We start from the raw sequence: 22,924 nt of genomic DNA, 5'->3' as shown, positions 1-22,924 counted from the left end.
AAAAAGAAATGTCCCATTTTCAGGACCCTGCCTTGCAAAGATAATTCATAAAAATCCAAATTACTTCACAGATCTTCGTTGTAAAGGGTTTAAAAACTGTTTCCCATGCTTGTTCAATGAATCATAAACAATGAATGAACATGCACCTGTGGAACGGTCGTTAAGACACTAACAGCTTACAGAAGGTAGGCAATTAAGGTCACAGTTATGAAAACTTAGGACACTAAAGAGGCCTTTCTGGGCCTCGCGGGTGGCGCAGTGGTCTAAGGCACTGCATCGCAGTGCTAGCTGTGCCACCAGAGATTCTGGGTTCAAGCTCTGTCGCAGCCTGCTGTGACTGGGAGGCCCGTGGGGCGGCGCACAATTGGCACAGCGTCGTCCGGGTTAGGGAGGGTTTGGCCGGCAGGGATATCCTTGTCTCATCGCGCACTAGCGACTCCTGTGTCGGGCCGGGCGCAGTGCACACTGACCAGGTCGCCAGGTGTACGGTGTTTCCTCTGACACATTGGTGCAGCTGGCTTCCGGGTTGGATGTGCATTGTGTCAAGAAGCAGTGCGGCTAGGTTGGGTTGTGTTTCGGAGGACGCATGGCTCTCGACCTTCGCCTCTCCCGTGTCCGTACGGGAGTTGCAGCGATGAGACAAGACTGTAACTACTACCAATTGGATACCACGAAATTGGGGATAAAAAAAGGCCTTTCTACTGACTCTGAAAAACACCAAAAGAAAGATGCCCAGCGTCCCTGCTCATCTGCGTTAACGTGCCTTAGGCATGCTGCAAGGAGGCATAAGGACTGCAGATGTGGCCAAGGCAATAAATTGCAATGTCCGTACTGTGAGACGCCTAAGACAGCTTTACACCGAGGATTGTACTCTGGAGCGGGATCGATTTGGAGGTGGAGGGTCCGTCATGGTCTGGGGCGGTGTGTCACAGCATCATTGGACTGAGCTTGTTGTCATTGCAGGCAATCTCAACGCTGTGCATTACAGGGAAGACATCCTCCTTCCTCATGTGGTGCTCATCCTGACATGACCCTCCAGCATGACAATGCCACCAGCCATACTGCTCGTTCTGTGCGTGATTTCCTGCAAGACAGAAATGTCAGTGTTCTGCCATGGCCAGCGAAGAACCTGGATCTCAATCCCATTGAGCACGTTTGGGACCTGTTGGATCGGAGGGTGAGGGCTAGGGCCATTCCCCCCAGAAATGTTTGGGAACTTGCAGGTGCCTTGGTGGAAGAGTGGGGTAACATCTCACAGCAAGAACTGGCAAATCTGGTGCAGTCCATGAGGAGGAGATGCACTGCAGTACTTAATGCAGCTGGTGGCCACACCTGATACTGACAGTCACTTTTCATTTTGATCCCCCCTTTGTTCAGGGACACATTATTCAATTTCTGTTAGTCACATATCTGTGGAACTTGTTTTGTCTCAGTTGTTGAATCTTGTTATGTTCATACACATATTTACACATGTTAAGTTTGCTGAAAATAAACACAGTTGACAGTGAGAGGACGTTTCTTTTTGTGCTGAGTTTACAAAGGAGTTTTTAAAGTTAGAGTTTACAAAGGAGAGTTTACAAAGGAGTTAATTACAGCCCCCGTCCCCACAGGAGGCCTTTTGCCTTTTGGTAGGCCATCATTGTAAATAAGAATTTGTTCTTAACTGACTTGCCTAGTGAAATAAAGGTTAAAAAAAATATTTTAAAAAATTATTATGTTTGCTGTTCCTTTGGCCTATGACAAGAGGGTGGGGCTCAACTAGTGTAGTTGTAGAAGTGTTGGAAATGGCTTAGCTATAATCATTCTATTTTTGTATATGTTTTGTGAAATGAAGGAAATCCGAGTTTTAATATAATTAAAATTGTGTCACCAAAGCAACGTTATTTTACTCATGATTAGGCACAGGAAGATGCATTTATTTTCTCCGTATTTGGGCATATGTGAAGAATGTCTTTTGAGAAAACACCATTACCTCGTGGGGGTTGACCAAAGTAAAAATGAAATGATTTACGAGCATTTACATAAACTATGTATAGTCAAATCTAAAAAACATTAAATACATATCTAAATATGTATTGTTTTATTGTACGGTGCAAAATATAATTGAATACAAATACAAATGATTTAGACATTTTAAAGTCCTCCCCATTTACCGAAGTTGGTTTGGCCTGCATTTCCTGTGCGAAACCATTATTAGGAAGTTAGGGCGGTGGTTGAGAGGGCAGCACGGGCTAACTGACTATCCATTTTTTCGGAATTAGGTAGGTCTTATATGCTTATTTGAACGTAAAAAGTATTATTTCACTTGTTAATTCCATGCTACTTTTAAATTATCAGTTATATAGCTTAAAATGTCGAAGCTAATCGTGTTACTATGAATGTATGTGTTTTCTGGCTGATTTAGCTAGCGGGGTTAGCAAGCTAGCTATATCGGCTTGTTAGCTGCCAAAATGACAGTATTTCCTGCATGGGGAGAAATAACATTTCGTTCTAACTAGCACATTTATCGTTTTAAGTTACATATAACAGGCCGTACGGTAGTTGGTTAAGTATTATAATGACGCAAATGTGTACCAAAACCAAGTAACTAGCGTAGCGGACGTCCTGGGATTCGTAATGTTTTTAACCCAACAATGTCGCTAACGTCACCAGTGTGTTGCGATTTATAAATATGCCCCCAATTAAATTCTGAATTCAAATGCATACACAGTGCGACTAGATCATGATTTCATTTTTGTCAAATTGTAACTATTTGTATAACGTTCAAACCTTGTTTGGCGTTATCTAGTCCAATTGTGGCATGATTACACTTTTTGTATCTGTTTGCATCAGTTTCAATGGGCGTCTTTTAATTTGAAGGCTAACGCAGATTACAGTATTGTTGCTAATGTTGTTCAGGACAAGTCCTAACGTCAGCTGTCTATCTGTAGCTTATTGCTCATAGTCATTCCAAATTTGTGTAAATTGATATTTGGTTTCATGTTAATTTCTACGATACTATCTACATTACTTTAGGTTACGCAAGTATTAACAGCTAACAGCAGTTTATAGGCCTCATTCATGACGTAGCCCTAACTTGACATGAGTTTTTTTCCCCGTAAGTTCTTTCTCAAAATATCATTAATGTTAATGATGCCTTGACTGTCACTAGATTTCTCACCTACCCTCAATAGAAAAGGATATGTTGTCTTGGAAAGAACTTCAGTCTGAATTTAGTCCTATCATTGTTCAACCTCAAATTAGGTCACCGAATCAGTCTTATCCAGCTGTGTTGCCATAATAGTGAATCAATGGCGTGGACCACTGGCTCCCTCTTACTTGCTAGGAAGGGAGGCATATTAGAGGCAGTGGCCATCTACCTCTTCGAATAAGACGTTGAACTTGCCTGAAAAGGGAATTTATTCTCACATCTGTAGTTTATCCTATCCTGTGCAAAGGGAACAGCTAGAAACAACCTTCACAGCAGTAGAACATTTCCATTTATAGCACAGTGAGGACACATCCCTGGGGAATAATTTGCCAGTCTGAATTAGATTAGCCCATAGCCACAAAGCTGGGCATGACTAGTCAAATCTTATTTTGGGTAATGACATGAGCCAGGTTACCTGCTTGTTTTTGTAGACCCTTATGTATCCTCAAATGTTATTGTCCCTAGAATTTAACTTCATTGACATCATCAAAACACTATTTCTAAATCTGATTGAAAGGGTAAGTAACTTTTTAGGCTATTACAAATCTGGTGCTGTGGTCTTATTCAGGAATATTCTCTTTTCAGCCTCGCAGGTAAACACACAACAGCCAAAATGTCGAGCAAAAGGGCCAAGGGAAAGACCACCAAGAAGCGCCCCCAGCGCGCTACCAGCAATGTGTTCGCCATGTTTGACCAGTCTCAGATCCAGGAGTTCAAAGAGGCCTTCAACATGATCGACCAGAACCGCGACGGGTTTGTCGACAAGGAGGACCTGCATGACATGCTTGCCTCACTAGGTGTGTCTCTGAAGCCCTCCCTTAGCTGAGCTGAAATCTGTCCATGGTTTTCTCTTGGACATTGATTCACTCAATGTGAAACTGAGGCACTGGGTGATTTGTGATATCTCTTGAGTGTGCTTGTTGGGCTCCCTTCTCAATGATTGCATATATGTCTTTTGTTCAATGCTTAGTGTTAAACTTTGTAGTGTTTGTGGACCCAGTCCGTCTTGCTGAAAGGGTTTAGGTTTGTTATGTAAGGTGATACAGGGTATTTACCCCCAGGCTAAGGTTGGGTTTGTCTCCCAGCTGGTAAGTTGGTGTTAGGAGAGAGGCATTCCATTGAAACAGTCGTGCATTCACAAAGAACATACATTTTTCCAAAATTCCCTACCACCCTGTTACCATTGTTTTATATGATTGAAACCATTTATGCCGATTATTATTGTAAAACTAGGTTGCTGTTGACAGGAAGTTGAATGCAATCTGTTCTAATGTGGCACTCTTTGTCTTTGTTTTTTAGGGAAGAACCCGACTGATGATTACCTGGAGGCTATGATGACTGAAGCGCCTGGGCCCATCAACTTCACCATGTTCCTCACCATGTTCGGAGAGAAGCTCAACGGCACAGATCCTGAGGACGTCATCAGAAATGCTTTTGCCTGTTTCGACGAAGAAGGCACAGGTAAGCCTATAACAAATCATTGGGTTTTTCTTTAAGGAATTATTCCAAGTGGAAAGGAATGTTGTCAGTGTCGTTCTGTATAGATTCATACTGTTGTAGTGACTGACAATAGATGCTGTAGTTATGTAGAGAAGTTTCAAGTTTTATTATGCATGGTCCAACGAAATTCTTAGTTGTAAGTTCCTTCTCGACAATGCAACAATGATAAGTAAATGGCAGTAGAATAGAATAACCATAGTGTACGTTATACAGGAAGGTGCAATTTTTAGTCCAATATTTCCAAGTGTAGTGGGGGGAAGTGTATAAATTGAGCAGTATAATTAGTCTGGTGGCAGCAGTTGTGGTGTGCGTGCTAAGGTGCGGAGAATCAGAGAAGGTGCTCAGTCTGGTTCAAGTGCTCAGCAGTCTGATGGCTTGTGGATAGAAACTCGCTGTGCCTGTTGGTATCAGACCTCATTCTTAGATGCCATCTGCCTGACCGGTAAGGGTGAGAATGTGTTTGTGGGGTTCTTGATGAAGATACAATTCCTGAGGAGTCTCTGGCTTAGCAGCATAGACTGGATGTTTGGACTGTCCAAGTAACATCGGTGGGTTAAACCATGGCTCCCAAGGGTTTATTCCCAAAATGATTAATTCAGAGTGGTATACTATGAAGCAAGCTAGATCTACTCAGGCTTTTAAAGCTAGCCAGCTTCAGTTACCTACACATTCCAAGTCAGGCTTCATCTGTACTACGATGGATATTGCTCATCCATTGTAGTATGGCTGAAGCCTGACCTGGAATGCTTGTATTTCTAGCAGGCTTGTAATTAATTGCAGTTGCACATGGCTAGTCGAACTCCAAACTCTTCATTGAGACAATGTTGAAACATCAATCCATGGGCCACTGTCATTTTAATTTGTGCTGATTTCAAAATGACAAAGGCTATGGTGTTAAATGGGCTTGTAGAATTGCTGTGTTGATTTTATTACTTATTGTTAATGCTGTCTTTGGTGTGCTTTTTCCCACTCCTATCGCTCCTATCTGTGGAACACGTTGTGGCCATAGACATATCTATAGAAGGGTTTGGAACCTCCAACCAAGGCAATTTTAATAAAACTAGCAATGGCTGCCAGTCTTGATTTGAATGGGAACTGCCATTGGTGGGTTATGTCTGGTTGGTTGGCTGTTATCCTTTCGCACATTTCTAAATACAATAGTGTGAAAAACACAGTTTGGTATGCAAATGCTGCCATTCAATGCGTGATGTGTATTTTAGCATAAATATTTTGTGTTAAATGTGTAAATACTTTATCAGGTGTCTTCCTCAAATGAAGGGGATGACTATCTTTGCAAGAGGGAAGGTATCTGATTTCATTGGTCCTCAACTCGTGGCTAAGAAACTTTATTCAGGATAAAGTGAGTTAGCCCTGAGTTAGCCTGCTCCAGGATTTGTCATAGAAATTTACAAGGCTAAAAGGTGAGGGCTCTGGTCCATATGGGAAATTCATGCTTACAAATACACATTGGGCATTTTTGTTTTATTCCTTAAGTATCCCTACCCCGAAACTTAATTTCAAAATATCACCTTTGAGCGGGCTGTGGATTGTAAATACAGAAATATGCTTTCTGTCAACTTCGATAAAATGTCTTGGTTAATGTTTTTGTTTCGTATTGGGTTGGCAGATGCTCGGCATTTAAAAAATAAAAAATGCTGATGGGTTGGTTGTGAGTCAACACATGAATAACCCATGCATCACCACCCAAGGGGAGTAACCATGACATGGGCATTTCGCATACCTGTCTCACTGCGTCACCCTGTCTGTCCTCAGGTGTCATCCAGGAGGAGTACCTCAGAGAGCTGCTGACCACAATGGGTGACCGCTTCACAGACGAGGAGGTGGACGAGCTCTTCAGGGAGGCGCCCATTGACAAAAAGAGCAACTTCAACTATGTGGAGTTCACACGCATCCTAAAACATGGCGCCAAGGACAAGGACGATTAAGGCCACAGCCATGCCAGTTGTATTATGGTTTCTCTCTGACCCCTCTACTCTTTTACCCCCAGCTAGACCATCTTGCTGCATGTCTCAGCTCTAATAAATCATGTTTAGCAAGGTGAAACAATGGCTTTGACCATATCTGTGAGCTCCCATTTTAATACGGGCAGATTTGCACATCTGTATTGAGAAATGTAGCTGGTGATGGTGAATTTGCAAAACAATGTACTAGTCTGTGACGTGAAATGGAAAATGCAACTCGAAGCAAGCTCCTATGCTACTCAAATGGTCTGGTCTAGCTGAATTTTTACATTTTATAATAAATATAAGCTTTAAATAAATTACTCTATCAACTTGTATTTTGCGCCATTCTTTACCCTATTTAAATCATGACTTAACTGCTGAAATAATATGCTGACTTATGTCTAGTAAGCTGATGGTTCCCTTCTTCCTGTGCTGGTATGTTATGTCCCAACAAGGAATTTTCTCAGTCATTACCCTTTCCACCTAGCGTGTGTGGACGTGTCGAGGAGAGCTAGTGACGGGTTTGGAATTCACCATGTTAGTTTGAAATTCCCAGATAATACTAAAATCGCATAAATCTATATACAGTCATCTTAGATGGCAACCACACATTTCAGAGGAATATCTAGCAAAAAGGATTGGCCAAAGATCTGAATTAGACTGCCTGTGTAAATGCAGCATAAGATATTATCTAGATACTAAACTTAATATATCAGATCATTGTCATCAGTATATTTTTAATAAATTCCCAAAAGATGCATATAGCAGCAGTCAATCATCTGGCACAGTAACAGCAAATACCAAACCATACTGTAACAGAATTGTAAATTTACTGCATCAAATATTACCACTTGCACGTAACTCAATTTCGTTAATTCTTTTGTTCCCATATTTACACTGAAATATACATTGTAACTTCCTCTAACGCTTATTCTAACTTCAGTAAGTCTATTTTGGTAACTCTGGCATTGTAGTGCCCCCTAGTGGCTCAGTGAAAAATATTAACCCAGCCCATTGGCTTAGTTAACGGCAAATCACTACTGAGCACCTTCCTTACAGAACCACGCTGGACCGGTGGCTGGATCATGGGTTGCACTGTATTAGTTGGCCAAAAGCTGACATTTGCATGTATTTTCTAACAGTATGGCTAGGTCATGGTATGTTTAGTCGTAGTTTGATAACCACCAGCAAGAAAAAGGTTAATTAACATCAAAATGAATGGGGCATTCCATGAACCTGTGTTTATGGAAACCACTTGAATCCGATGTAAATATTCCACAGCACTGTAGTCTTTTACTGTAGTGGTTCTGGTAACTAAACTATAAAAAGAGTTGCGCGCACCATATCTCACAGTAATAAAATAACATTTTGGCCTCACTGTGCCTTCAGGGTGTTCTGGTAACTAACAGAGCTTTGAAGGTTAATCTGTTCTCATGCTCATACAGGTTGGAACCACCCGGTGAGTCCTGGAACAGAACCATGGCTTTAAAGGTGATCCAGAGGCTTCAGCTACTCTGGCAGACAAGGGCACACCTCAGTCCTCCAGGTGGGCTGGGTAGCCTCTCCAGACTTCTGTGTGCTCCGGAAGGGGAGCCCCTGTGTGTGGCGTACCTATGGACCTCAGCGGACCGCTGTATCCAGAGACTGCTGTCAGAGACTGTCAGCCAGCTTGTATGAGTTTGTCCACCATTGCCAAGGACTCTTTCTACGCCACTGGGTCAGTCGGCCAGCTGCACTGACCCACTGTTGCAGAAGAGAAAGCCTTCCTGGACCGCCTCGGCAGTTGCTCTTCCTGCAGACAGGTCCTGCACTCCTCCGCACTGTGGAGATCACGTCTGACACTATGGCAGCGGCAGTCTTGCACTGCGTGGCTGACCCTGAAGGACCCCTCAGTGTGCTGTGCTGCCAGCTAGAGCAGGACTCTCGACGTCTGACGGAGACAGAGCTGATTTCTGCCCTGCTGGCCTGCACGCACCTCTACGTGGACCCCTAGAGCACGCTGGTGGTGCGGCTGGTGTCGGAGTGCCAGGAGCGGCTGGACGGGAGCCAGATGAGCGTGGGACAGCCGTGCACCTTCGGCCAGACCCTGGAGGGCCCGGGTTGTGGGATGCTGGAGCAGGTACAGAGGCATGAGCCAGGCCAGTAGAGCCTAGCAGAGCTCACTGCTGTATACAGACTGCTGCAGGCAGAAGTAGGGGAGGAGGGCAGCTACCAGGACCTCCTAAACGCTATGCACACTCCTTCTTGGTGGAGGTCATGGAGAGACACATGCTTAAGATGGCTTTCAGTTACCAAGGTGATGCAGTACTTGGGGCGCCTGAACATCCTGTCGCTACCGGTGTTTGACGCTGTGGCGGAGAGCTTTGTGTACCGGGCGGAAAACTACAGCACCAGCCAAGTGGCCAGGCAGATCATCCCGTTTGGGAAGCTGGGCTACCTGCCGCCCAACGCTGGGGCGGTGTTCCGGAATGTGGCGGCCATTCTGTACGCACGCTTCTCTCATTTCCAGCCCAGAACACTCCTCAACCTGCTGCACTCCTACGTCCTGGTAGAGAGGTTCCCTGTCAACTTTGTGTCCAAGGTCTTCAACCTCTACTTCCTCCAGAAATTACAAGGTACTCTCATTGATAAACCCACAGGGCAATTCCACGGTAACGGAATTATGCTGAGACTCACTTTAAAATGTACACCAAACAAAAACCATTGATTTCAAAGTTTAACAAACAATACTACTCTATGCACAATGACTACTTCGAACAATTTACACATTAAATAAAATTTAAAACGATTTAAAGTTTGATAACAGAATTACGGTAAAATCTATTTTATTCTGTTACCAAACTTTGTATCTGCACAGTTCTTCCTGTAAATGTGTTGGTGTAAAATTGTCTGTGGAAATTGTTAAAAGCTAGTCATTGTGCATAGTTCTATGGTTTGTTAAACATTGAAAGAAATGTTTTTGTTTGGTATGTTTTTTTTGGTGTGTTTTACCCCTTCTCTCCCAATTTCAATTACAATCTTGTCTCGTTGCTGCAACTCCTCATTGGGCTGGGGAGAGGCGAAAGTCGAGTCATGCGTGCTCCAAAACATGACCCGTCAAACCACACTCCTTAACACCCGCTTAACCCGGGAGCCAGCTGCGCCAATGTGTCGGAGGAAACACTGACCGAAGTCAGCCTGCAGGCGCACGGCCCGCCACAAGGAGTTGCTAGAGCATGATGAGTCAAGTAAAGACCCCGGCCAAACCCTCCCCTAACCCGAATGACGCTGGGCCAATTCTGCGCCGCCCTATGGGACTCCCGGTCACAGCCGGTTGTGACACAGCCTGGGATTCAACCCGGATCTGTAGTGACGCCTCAAGCACTGCGATGCAGTGCCTTAGACCGCTGCGCCATTCGGGAGGCTTGTTTGGTATATTTTAAACAGAAAAATCTCCATTACCATGGAATTGCCCAACACTTACTTTACTCTTCTTCATAATTGCAATTGTTGCAGTATCTTTGGTTTAACAATTGTAAATTAATTTGTGTTCCAGAGCAAGGCATGGGGGTTGACCAGATTGTACTGGCCCAACTGACCCAGCTCTACATGACTGTGAAGCTTGAATGCCCTTTCTATGAGGTAACGAGTTACTACAAATCAATATTAATTACAGTTGAAGTCGGAAGTTTACATACACTTAGGTTGGAGTCATTAAAACTCATTTTTCAACCACTCCACAAATGTCTTGTTAACAAACTATAGAATTTTTCATGTCGGTTAGGACATCTACTTTGTGCATGACACAAGGAATTTTTCCAATAATTGTTTACAGAGAGATTATTTCACTTATAATTCACTGTATCATAATTCCAGTGGGTCAGAAGTTTACATTCAATAAGTTGACTGTGCCTTTAAACAGCTTAGAAAATTCCAGAAAATTATAATGGCTTTAGAAGCTTCTGATAGGCTAATTGACATAATTTGAGTCAATTGGAGGTGTACCTGTGGATGTATTTCAAGGCCTACCTTCAAACTCAGTGCCTCTTTGCTTGACATCATGGGAAGATCAAAAGAAATCAGCCAAGACCTCAGAAAAAAAATTATAGACCACCACAAGTCTGGTTCATCCTTGGGAGCAATTTCCATACGCCTGAAGGTACCACGTTCATCTGTACAAACAATAGTATGTAAGTATAAACACCATGGGACCACACAGCTGTCATACCGCTCAGGAAGGAGACGTGTTCTGTCTCCTAGAGATGAACGTACTTTGGTGTGAAAAGTGCAAATCAGTCCCAGAACAACAGCAAAGGACCTTGTGAAGATGCTGGAGGAAATAGGAACAAAAGTATCTATATACACAGTAAAACAAGTCCTATATCGACATAACCTGAAAGGCCGCTAAGCAAGGAAGAAGCCACTGCTCCAAAGCCGCCATAGAAAAGCCAGACTACGGTTTGCAAGTGCACATGGGGACAAAGATCGTACTTTTTGGGAGAAATGTCCTCTGGTCTGATGAAACAAAAATAGAACTGTTTGGCCATAATGACCATTGTTATGTTTGGAGGAAAAAGGGGGATGCTTGCAAGTTGAAGAACACCATCCCAACCATGAAGCACGGGGGTGGCAGCATCATGTTGTGCGGGTGCTTTGCTGCAGGAAGGACTGGTGCACTTCACAAAATAGTTGACATCATGAGGAAGGAAAATTATGTGGATTTTTTGAAGCAACATCTCAAGACATCAGTAAAGAAGTTAAAGCTTTGTCGCAAATGGGTCTTCCAAATGGACAATGATCCCAAGCATACTTCCAAAGTTGTGGGAAAATGGCTTAAGGACAACAAAGTCAAGGTATTGGAGTGGCCATCACAAAGCCCTGACCTCAATCCTATAGAAAATTTGTGGGCAGAACTGAAAAAGCGTGTGCGAGCAAGGAGGCCTATAAACCTTACTCAGTTACACCAGCTCTGTCAGGAGGAATGGTCCAAAATTCACCCAACTTATTGTGGGAAGCTTGTGGAAGGCTACCTGAAACGCTTGACCCAAGTTTAAAAAAATTAAGGCAATGCTACCAAATACTAATTGAGTGTATGTGAACTTCTGACCCACTGGGAATGTGATGAAATAAATAAAAGCTGAAATCAATAATTCTCTCTACTATTATTCTGACATTTCACATTCTTAAAATAAAGTGGTGATCCTAACTGACCTAAGATAGGGAATTTTTATTAGGATTAAATGTCAGGAATTGTGAAAAACTGAGTTTAAATGTATTTGGCTAAGGTATATGTAAACTTCCGACTTCAACTGTATATGATAGCATTGCCACTTCTACTCAACTGCAGTTTTGCAATCCTAGCACACTACCCTCTGATTCATCTTTAACACCCTGTATTAACCCCAGGGTCCAAGGCTCCTTCCTATGTACCGTGTCAAGTTTTTCCTCACTCCTGGTCGGTCTCTGGAGACGCCGGTTGACGGACACCTCTACAACTATGTGAAAACTGGACTGGTGGATCTACTAGGGGCCCGTGCTTACTTCACTTCCAGAGTCCTCACTCCATACTGCTACACACTAAGTAATGCAGACAGCACATTTTAAGATACAACACATGTAACCTTTAATTCAATGCTTCAGACAATGTTATGGTTATACCTATACCGAAAATAAAGGCGCAAGGACAAATCCGGCCCCTGTGTTTGTTTCAGATGTGGAAATAAAGCTGGATGAGGATAGATATGTATTGCCTTGCCAGTGAAATTGACTATATCTTCAAGAGGTAAAAACAAAAGACATTCAAACAATGAAATGCATAGACGCAGTGCATTCGGAAAGTATTCAGAGCCCTTGAATTTCCCCATTTTGTTACATTACAGCCTTTTTCTAAAATTGATTAAATCGTTTCTTTCCCTCATCAATCTACACACAATACCCCATAATGACAAAGCAGTACGTTGTTCAAGCACCTTTGGCAGCGATTACAGCCTAAAGTTTTCTTGGGTATGACGCTACAAGCTTGGCACACCTGTATTTGGGGTGTTTCTTCCATTCTTCACTGCAGATCCTCTCAAGCTCTGCCAGGTTGGATGGGGAGTGTTGCTGCACAGCTATTTTCAGGTCTCTCCAGAGATGTTCGATCGGGTTCAAGTCCGGGCTCTGGCTGGGCCACTCAAGGACATTCAGAGACTTGTCCTGAAGCCATTCCTGCGTTGTCTTGGCTGTGTGCTTAGGGTCATTGTCCTATTGGAAGGTGAACCTTCACCCTAGTCTGAGGTTCTGAGCGCTCTGGAGCATGTTTTCATCAAGGATCTCTCTGTACTTTGCTTCGTTCATCTTTGCCTCGATCCTGACTAGTATCCCAGTCCCTGACGCTAAAAAACATCCCCGATGCACGATGCTGCCACCACCATGCTTCACCATAGGGTTTCATCAGACCAGAGAATCTTGTTTCTGATGGTCTGAGAGTCTTTAGGTACCTTTTGGCTAACTCCAAGTGGGCTGTCATGTGCCTTCCGTCTGGCCACTCTACCATAAAGGCCTGATTGGTGGAGTGCTACAGAGATGTTTGTCCTTCTGGAAGGTTCTTCCATATCCACAGAGGAACTCTGGAGCTCTGTCAGAGTGACCATTGGGTTCTTGGTCACCTCCCTGACCAAGGCTCTTCTCCCCTGATTGCTCAGTTTGGCTGGGCAGCCAGCTCTAGGAAGAGTCTTGGTGGTTCCAAACTTCTTCCATTTAAGAATGATTGATGCCACTGTGGTCTTGGGGACCTTCAATGCTGCAGAAATGTTTTGGTTCCCTTCCCCAGATCTGTGCCTCGACACAATCCTGTCTCGGAGCTCTTGGACAATTCCTTCGACCTCATGGCTTGGTTATTGTCGCAGATGGACTCCAATTGAGTTGTAGAAACATCTCAAGGATGATCAATGGAAAGAGGATGCACCTGAGCACAATTTCAAGTCTCATAGCAAAGGGTGTGAATAAGTTTCTTTTTTTATATTTAATATATTTGCAAAAAAATCTGAAAACCTGTTTTTGCTTTGTCATTATGGGGTATTGTGTGTAGATTGTTGAGAAAAAATAATTTAATCAATTTTAGAATAAGGCTGTAACGTAACAAAATGTGGTAAAAGTCAAGGGGTCTGAATAATTTCCGAATGCACTATAGCTATTTTATTCAGGCCCATGCGCTCTGTTATGTACTTGGAGGATAGCAGTTTGCATTGATGGTTTACTGTGAACACAAGACAGCTGCTGGGAAAAGAGGCCATGAGGCTTCTGGGATATGAAGTTGTTCAGGTCGGAAATGCATGCCGCAACACCCTGTTTCACTGATGATTTGACCTTTTTGAGTGTTCTGTCTGCTGTAAATTCTGATTTCAGCCCCTTTGCTAGTGTTCTGCCTGTCTCTAGGCATCTACTCTGTCAAAAAAGAGCATGTCTGTATTCATTTAGATCTTCTCTTTGCTCTCAGTGCTCCATCTGTAACTAATAGAAGTCTGTTTTTGTAGATTTCTTACTATGAATTTGAGAAGCTTCGGAACAAGACCGAGGATGAGTATCTTCACAAGAATATCTTCCCCCTCAGCTACAGGCTCAGTTGGTGATGACTGGCTCAAATAAGGCCTTTGTTGCTGTCATACATCTATAACACTGTGCACTATACAGTTTGGGCACTGTTTTTGTCATCTCAAAGTGCACATTGTCTAACATTTCTACCTGAAAAAGTATAAAGTCAAGAAATCATAGCTTTTGAGTAATTGTAATTCTACACACTACTAGTATTCTATTGTATAGTGAAATTACTTATTTAGTCTTCTCTACTTTAATCCAACATGATGGACCACCACAATTTGAAATATATAATACATGTATATTTATTAGTAGTTGGCAATACAGTGCTGCAGTAGAAAGTTAGAACATCCAAATACCAAGAATCACCTTGGAGGGGGGAAAAAAGTACATTTGTTCATACAAAGAACAATAATTTTGAACATAGCCAAGCATCACTATCGATTTTTGATTTACATTTTTGACATGGTCAATTATTCAATTCAAGGTAACCTAATTAAGGCAAGTTGTTCTTCTATGTCCACCACCATGTAATGCATGTCAGTCAGATATACACTGAGTATACAAAGCATTAAGAACACCCTCTTTCCATGACAGACTGACCAGATGAAACCTATGATCCCTTATTGATCTGTGTAGATGAAGGGGAGGAGACAGGTTGAATAATTATTTGTTGGGGGGGATTGGGTATGTGGAGGGGGTGCACAATTCAATATTAGGATGGTGTTCCTAATATTTGGTATACTCAGTGTATATGTTGTAAAAAGGCTATGATACATTTAAAAAAGAGTTGGGAGTGTTGCCATTGGTTTCTGCCTGCTGTCCATCCATTATGTAGCAGGGATCTGTGGCAGGCCAAATTCATCCACCAGAACTCCATCCTGTAAAACAGACAATACATTACACATTTGTAGGAAACTCCAGTTATGTCTAAATGGGTGCAGAATGTGTCTTCATCCAATGTAATGTCCTAAAAACAAAACTGAACCCTTCGAACAATGCATCCGTCTTCTGTATTGATCGAAACAGTGTCAGTTGTGAGTGCATTTTAACATAATGCCCCAGTGAATTATTCAAGACTAAACTGGGTAAACATGAATACAGTGGTTAGAGAGAGATATGTACCCGGTTTGGTGCCCTGTCACTGGGTATTCCCTCTGGGATGGAGGGGGCAGTGCTGGCCTCATCCAGGTAGGAGCTGTCATCATCAAGCAGGAGCTCATCTCCCAGGGCATCCAGCTCTGGGATCACACGCACACAGCCATTGATGCGCAGTTATTACATGCAGTCTATTGACATAAGGACTGCATTGACCGCTGTTGTATCACTGTGCTGAAGTAAACAGCACTTTATCTTGGCCAGGTCGCAGTTGTAAACGAGAACTTGTTCTCAACTAGCCTACCTGGTTAAATAAAGGTGAAGTACAATAAAAACAAAACTCTGTAGTGCAGTGGGAAATGATGCCATCTATTGACCTACAGCAATGTTCTAATATAGACCCATCCTGTACTGGAGCAACACCAACCGTGTTGGAACACAATACAGTTATGTACTGCATTTCGGTGTACTGTCTCCCTTGTGGCTGTGTCATACTCTTACAGCACTGACCTGCTTCCAGGTCATCATCATCGATCTCTGGCGTCCCGTAGCTTCTGCTCATCGCCTCCTGCACCTCGTTGGCGTCCTCCATCATGTCCTCCAGCTGGTCTTGGAGATCCTGCATCAGGAAAACATGGAACTCTTAACCCAAACGTCTCTCAATCACAATAGGCCATTCACGTTACCCGGATGAATATGACCCAGATCAGATGGCTGAAATATGTTGAGTCTTTCAAGACAAGGGTCTGTAGTAAAACTACTGCACTTCTACGTCAGACCACCAAATGGTGTTGTAGTGCATCAGGACTCGAAGAAGACAAATACCTCAATCTGATCGATCTTCACGTTCTTGTATGCCGCCTTCATCTCTTTGGCTCCAATTTTCATGGCATCAACCTATAATGCAAAATCTGACATTTTTAACCCCAGAGAACAGCCTGGCATGACAACTACAGTAAATTGTGACTGAGCGCTACAGTCAGTACATTACTGTGGCCCCTTACTGTTGTTTTTGTGTCTTTGAGAGTTTGGATTGTGTAGTTGGCCTGTTCCATGTTGAAGGACTGCTGTGTGAGGTTGTCTCTCTGGCTCTCGTACCTGAAAAACAAGATTGAAAAGCATCAATACAGATGTTTTTATGCGCTCATATCCTGACTATGGTGACGGTTTACTGCTACTTGATGTGGTTCATTAGGTTACTGTGATATGTGTCTTGATTGATTTGTGGTTATCGATGCGTTGACAGACTCCCTTCATAAGTTACTCACATTCTTTTCTGCTTCAGTACCCTCATCGCCTTCTGCTTGACCATGTTCTGATGAAAACATTAACAGGAAACAATTCACGTGACATCAGACCTAGCTAGATACTGCTGAGAACAAGTGGGGACCATACTTGTGTATTGTTTTGTTCACGAACAGCATTAGCCTACATGTGTAATAGAATGACGTAGGTAAACATATCTGTCTAATACCACAGCTACTCATCTGCTTCACTCAGGGTAGGGTTAAATCTTACTTTTGAAGGGCCATCTCTCATCTTCTTCATCTGATCCTTGTACTTGACTAGTTCAACATCTAGTCTGGCAATCTTCTTGTCAACAGATTCCGCTCGCGAGTCAACCTTAAGAGAGAAAGAACGGGCACAAGTTAACCATGCAGACTGTTTTCATATGTCAATGATCTTGTAAGAGTCGGAAATCTTTGTAATGAACTTGTGGTATCAGAAAAAGTTATTTGAATACATGTATTAGTTATTATAATGATCAAATAATCTGTTACATTTTCTTCAATCAATTTTTACAGCCAATAGCACTAGCTTAACACCTGATTTGGTCAAACATAAAACTGGTTGGAACAACACTTTTTAGCCTACATTGGAAACCAGCATCACCCTACTGAACTCCCTATTGACGATTGGTCATCTAGCCAATTAGCTAGCTAAGTCACTTGGACACTATTATAACGCTAATCAAACTAACTTTCAAGATAACATTAAGTAGCTAAAGAATATTTTATGAGCTATAGGTCTTCAATGGGCTGTCACAACTTTCTCCCATTGTTGCTAGAACAATCAGCTGTCATTCAGTTAGTTAGCTAGCTAGCCAGCAAGCCAAGTTATTTTGTTTGTCATAGACACTGTTCTGTAAGTTATTTTCATAGATACTTACATTCCCTATGCAGTCTGTGAGATTTGGTGGTGGTCCCTTCGGTTTTCCTCGACCGAAAATACGGTTCATTTTGAAATAAATATCCAATAACTCAAAACAAAAAAATCTACCTGAACGTCAGGGAAAATAAAGCAAACCCGGAAGCAACATAGAGCTGACGTCACATACTTCTTCTTCTTCGATTAGGTTTAACGGCAGTTGGCATCCAATAAATGTTGCATTACCGCCATCTACTAAACTATACGACAATTTATTCACTAATCTAACCCTGGAAACCTAAACCTGCCTCTCTCGAAACGGAAATGTCTGATTTCCAGCCCCATGGGCACACCTACAATCGGCTGGACACATGAGATTTTTAACAACGCTTTTTTTCTGTTAAAGACAAGTTCATTGCACGCTCACTTTTCGCCTGGGTACACATTATTGTGACCCAAAGCTTTATCGATGGCTGGCGCATAGCCATCAAACATTTTATGGTCATGGTTAAATATATTTCTTTCAGAAAAAGGTGTAAACCTGTCCACTTTTTCAAGACGTGGCCAATTTAAACAGCCAGAACACATTTTTTAATTAATAACATTTTTTAAACATTTTTTTACGATTTGTTGTTTCTAAATGGCTGCTGGATAATTTGATATACAGTACACCGAAATCTGTTTGTTCGTAGGTATCAAATTGAGCGAATGCTGCGCAGGTTCACTGAGTTGCAAACAAAATGGATAGGTCTAGTTCCTTGATCTGTAGATCTGACGCAGTTGCTACCTCAGATTATGAACCTAACAAGTGTCACGAATGAGTAATGTAGTACCCACAGAAGGCCACAGGGCGGAGCAAGAGAGCTATAAAGCCATACTGTTTTTTACCTTAACCCTAACCCTAGGTATAACCTATTTCAGTCCTAACCCTAGGTATAACCTATTTTAGCCCTAACCCTAAATCCCAACCCTGACTTGTAACACAATGCACCTATAGCTGTAATGGTCACCATTTTTCTAACCCTAACCCTAACCCTGATTGACATAAAATAGCATGCAACAAAAGACTATATGTCTAATTATTTTCTAAAATGGTCACTCATTACTTTACAGTTATATATATATATCGTATTGATTTTGGGAGATAGAAAAAATTAAGGAAATGGAAACCGCACACTGCTCTTTATAGTATCACTGGTCTTTAAGCTTACGTATCGGCCTCACCGCCTTTGTCAGAGCTTTTGTGAATTTCTTAAAATGATCACCCTTATGTAAACCTAGCCCCACCCACATCCGTTCCACGCATCGAAAGGGGTTGGAGGTCTTTTGAATTTAGAGAAAAAAAACTTTGCAGGTATTGAACCCCGGCCAAATAATCACTAGTCAGATGCGCAAACCTCAATCTAGTATGCATGCATTATGTAAGCATCTTAATATCTCATGTAAACGTAATAGAAAACACAAAAGACAGCCCTCGAAAAAATTACATCATGCAACCCTCGCAGATAACAAATTTACCTCAACATGCCCTTCGCTTGCGGGAGAAGGCAGAGGTGATTGCTGCCGTTGACAGTACGAGCTTTTGGCAGGGTTTGTTGAGCTGGCTTCTTGTGCGAGAAGGCAGAGCGGCTAGATCCTGTTGGTTGATGAATTTGACAATGAGAATTTGACAATGAATATAACGGGAAAATACGTTTCTCGACCAGAGTTGACTGAATTAATGTTCAGGATAATTGATAATAGTTATTGAAATATTAATCAAGTATAATTTCAAAACATGAGCATGAAAATAGATAATGAACATGAATCATCATAGTAATTCACAGTGATCTGTTAAAATGCTGTTTCAGTCCTTCCTCTTGCATCAGGAGAGTGGAAAGGGACAGAAAAAAGCGTTTTTCCCGTGAGAACGAAGGGGTGGGGAAGCTGGGGGGCTGTTAGCTATAGTGTGTAGTCAATAGCCGATTGGCCCGGGGCATTCGTTTTGCATAATGTAGGGTATATAGGGTAGCCGTACAAGTCGCAATATTACTATTCAAACCGACAATTTATAGAACGCAAAACCAGAGATACGGCCCCGCACGTCCCTATGGGCTTTAGAGAGGCCTGGCGCTGGCGTGTTGTCTCCAGAGGAGCCGGTGCAGGTGCAGGTATGTAGCCTAGTATTTGTTTTATGTCATCTCAACCTAGCCGAAATCTGTTCCATTTGAATGACCTTGATGTTTTCCCCAACAGGACTCAGTGTTTGTGTCCTTGCAGATTCTATGCTTCGAAACATGCATTGCCTGATGCACACTGCTGGGTGCACCCTGGCACAACTCTGGAGCGAGCACACGTCAACAGTTGTACCATTTGCGTACGGTCAGTGGTCCACTGCTATTGATTGTACACATTGGAACAAACAACGTAGCTCAAGGGGATTCTCCTCACGACTTTATCAGGTGGATGCGGGAACTGATCATCAGAGTTAGGGAGTATCGGTATGAAGTAAGGTTTGCCGTTTGCTCCATTCTACCCCGGCCGAAGGACGATGCTACCACTAAACATGTAGTTAAGGAAACAACTCGACTTTTGGAGCATCTGTCACATGAAAATTATGGTGTTATTTATTTTAGGACTAATATATTATTTCTGAGGCACTCAGAACCCAATCACACACTTTATAGCAGTGACCGGCTTCATCTTAATTTTCACGGCCAAGGGTAGGCTTTTTGATTATTTGCAGCGTTTTTTGTTTCATTACACGGGGTAGGGTAGACAGGGCAGGTTTAGATATTTTATTTATGTTATTTTCTTTGCTTTTATTTTCTGAGTTGCCTCAGATTTTTTTATTTTACCTTATATTGATTTTTAGGTTTTATTGCGCCACCCGCTGTTCATGTTCCTTGTTGTTTTCCAAACATTAAAATGCACCAAATCTCTTCGTTCATGTGATGCCATTCACTTGAATATGACAACTGATGCAACACTTTGTCAATTTATGAAATGTTCACAAACACTGTATTGGCTTCTGCTGTGTATTTTCGGAACATTGAAAAGCACCAAAGCCTCTCAACCACGAACATTAATAAATATGCCTGTATATGTCTTGCTAAGAATGAACGAGGCGCCCTGACTATATGATATATTGCCGATATCTTTGGATGGTTGTAAAGCCCTATACCTATGCTACTCGGGATATGGTCGACCGTGAATTTTACACCATGGGAAAGTTTTGTTATATTGCTATATAAGTCGGTTATATTGCATGCTAATGGCATGGCTAAGGAAATGCATCATCATTTTCGACTCGAGCAAATCAAATGCATGTATCTGATTGGCTACCGTTCCCGGGCGGGAAATTTCCCGTTGAAGTGCACTTTGGTCCTTGCTACCCGGAATCCTTGGGACGTCCCTATCCGTTGAATTTGAGGGTTAATGTTAGTAAAGACAGTAGGTTTAGATAGGGGCGTCCCACGTAAGTGTCAATATGAGGTGACTGAATTAATGTTCAGGATTTATTTGCAGTCATGTTTGCAGTCCTCTTAGTCAGTTCTTCCTCTTGCGGGGTGGAAAGGGACAGACAAAAAGCGCCGAAGGAGTTTTCCTGGGATTGGTGTATCCAGGGAGAACTAATCTTCAGAAAATGTCATTCGTGGTCTTATGCTGGAAATATTTAGCAGTACCATAAACAATGTCACCGAATAAGTGTAAAGTAATCCTTACTGAAGTAGTAATTACTCAGAATTGCTAAATATAAAATATTTGTTACTTCATTTTATCACTTACAACCATAAAATAGCAATTTACAGCATGACAATGAACAATGGTCCATATACCCTTAAACCAAATACACCATACATTTAGTTAATTATTAAAAAACACTTTTTTAAGATGGGTAGCATTATCTGCCAAAGTAACACCCCCCTTAAAGCGCCAATCAGCAGTTGAAACCAAACAAAGTGGACTCGCAACACTGTTTTGGTAAAACAAAAGATGGGATGGGGCTGGAGAAATGTAACCACTAAAATGTATAGACAGAGGATGGATGCAAGGACTTACCATCCATGGTACAAAAATGACAGTTTTAACCATGTTTAGAGGCTTTACAGTTAGCATTTATAAGTTATATTTTCTGATTCAATGGGTAGATATCATTAATTAATAGGTACAAAAATGGATGTGGATCTAAAAATGTATGTAGTAACTTTTTGATTCACCTCTGACATAAACACTAGACACAGACACCAGAAATTAAATTGATAAATATAAATCTGGTAGATCTTAAGACCCTTTGCTTTCCTGCCTGCCTGCCATGATATCAGATAATTAGACATGTGAATAATGAAAAGTGAAGTTACAAAGTGTTGAACACAAAAAAGGCAAATGGTAGCAGATAAATAGTAAACTGGTTAAATAAAAGACTTCACTTTTTAGACATCTCTATTTCCCCAATACAATGGCAATGTCGGTATTTCACCAAATAACTCAGAATTGATGTCGAGCTCTGTGGTCATGAAACGCTAGCCTTTCAAATATCAGATATTACATATCAGAAATTACACATTACTGTTGGAACTCTGAGGATGCCCCATTGTTTCCCTATGTGGAAATTCTACACGGACATGTCTCTCTATTTTGCCAAATATCTCACAATGTGTATATTTAGATTTTTTCAAGTCGGACACCATTTGTAATTATGTAAGTCTGGGCAGCGAGCACGATTGTCATCGATCACTAGAAAATAAATAGAAGTTTGAATTTTTTCCCTACTTACTCATTTCGCAGACATAAGCACAGTTGACACCATCGAGGTGCAGATGTTTACTTTCTACACGAGTAGTTTTTTCTGTTTTGTCCTAAGAACAGATTGTAGTGGTAAAATAAAAAGGCTTACTGTCAATCCAGCATGACTTCTGCTGCGCTCAAAACAACTGGGAAATCTCAGACTTTAGTGAGTTCAAGACAACTGGGAACTCGACTGGGGAAATACGTTTTGAATGGTCATCCAACTCAGAATTGCAAGTCGGGAACTCCGGCCTTTTTCTAGAGCTCTGACCTGAAGATCACTGACGTCATCATGATTCGACCTTGTTTTTGTCAGAGTTCCCAGTTGTCTTGAAAGCACATTACATCTAGAGAATTCCAGACTTTGATAGCAAAATTTTCCCGTAAAGGACCGCCGCAACACCTTCCTGCTCAAGTGAGCACAGCACAACAATGTGAGTACAAAAGTGTCTTGTATACTGCTGCATAAATTATGTAATATGCCAGGGAGATATGTATACTGTAGCTAAGAACGTAATACTAAGTGTATGTTGTGTAGTAAGCTGTTAGTAGCCCATGTGCCTCACCATAATAATTTGGTCCCTTTTCTCCTCATAATTTTGCCTACTTTTCTGACTTGGTGGGGCACACTGTTTTAGAGAAATGTAATCATCGAATATTGTAATAGCTTTCATTGTCTGCTTATATGCCTCCTTTATTTATC

General features: G+C 41.9%; 2 protein-coding genes, 1 long non-coding RNA gene and 1 pseudogene across 3 annotated transcripts; 2 read left to right on the top strand and 2 right to left on the bottom strand.

The window, feature by feature from the left end:
- The first annotated feature begins 2,122 nt into the window (after window positions 1-2,122).
- Window positions 2,123-6,987, top strand: LOC139583827 (myosin regulatory light polypeptide 9-like). The gene is made up of 4 exons (XM_071415352.1): window positions 2,123-2,261; window positions 3,776-3,987; window positions 4,490-4,651; window positions 6,464-6,987. Exons 2-4 carry the CDS (start codon window positions 3,804-3,806, stop codon window positions 6,634-6,636), a joined length of 519 nt encoding a protein of 172 aa, XP_071271453.1. The 5' UTR covers window positions 2,123-2,261; window positions 3,776-3,803; the 3' UTR covers window positions 6,637-6,987.
- Window positions 6,988-7,990: 1,003 nt separating this feature from the next.
- LOC139583824 (FAST kinase domain-containing protein 3, mitochondrial-like) lies at window positions 7,991-14,776 on the top strand (annotated as a pseudogene).
- LOC139583826 (charged multivesicular body protein 5-like) lies at window positions 14,496-17,732 on the bottom strand. The gene is made up of 8 exons (XM_071415351.1): window positions 17,477-17,732; window positions 16,825-16,929; window positions 16,575-16,621; window positions 16,311-16,404; window positions 16,132-16,203; window positions 15,817-15,925; window positions 15,334-15,449; window positions 14,496-15,089 (listed from the first exon to the last, which is right to left on the bottom strand). Exons 1-8 carry the CDS (start codon window positions 17,543-17,545, stop codon window positions 15,039-15,041), a joined length of 663 nt encoding a protein of 220 aa, XP_071271452.1. The 5' UTR covers window positions 17,546-17,732; the 3' UTR covers window positions 14,496-15,038.
- Window positions 17,733-18,964: 1,232 nt separating this feature from the next.
- Window positions 18,965-19,351, bottom strand: LOC139583828 (uncharacterized). Its single transcript, XR_011676623.1, has 2 exons — window positions 19,279-19,351; window positions 18,965-19,090 (listed from the first exon to the last, which is right to left on the bottom strand). It is a non-coding gene; the product is annotated as an uncharacterized lncRNA (long non-coding RNA).
- Window positions 19,352-22,924: the final 3,573 nt, after the last annotated feature.

The sequence above is a fragment of the Salvelinus alpinus genome, chromosome 8 (genome assembly GCF_045679555.1).
Source record: "Salvelinus alpinus chromosome 8, SLU_Salpinus.1, whole genome shotgun sequence".
Taxonomy (NCBI): domain Eukaryota; kingdom Metazoa; phylum Chordata; class Actinopteri; order Salmoniformes; family Salmonidae; genus Salvelinus; species Salvelinus alpinus.
This window is presented reverse-complemented; position numbering and strand designations above follow the sequence as displayed.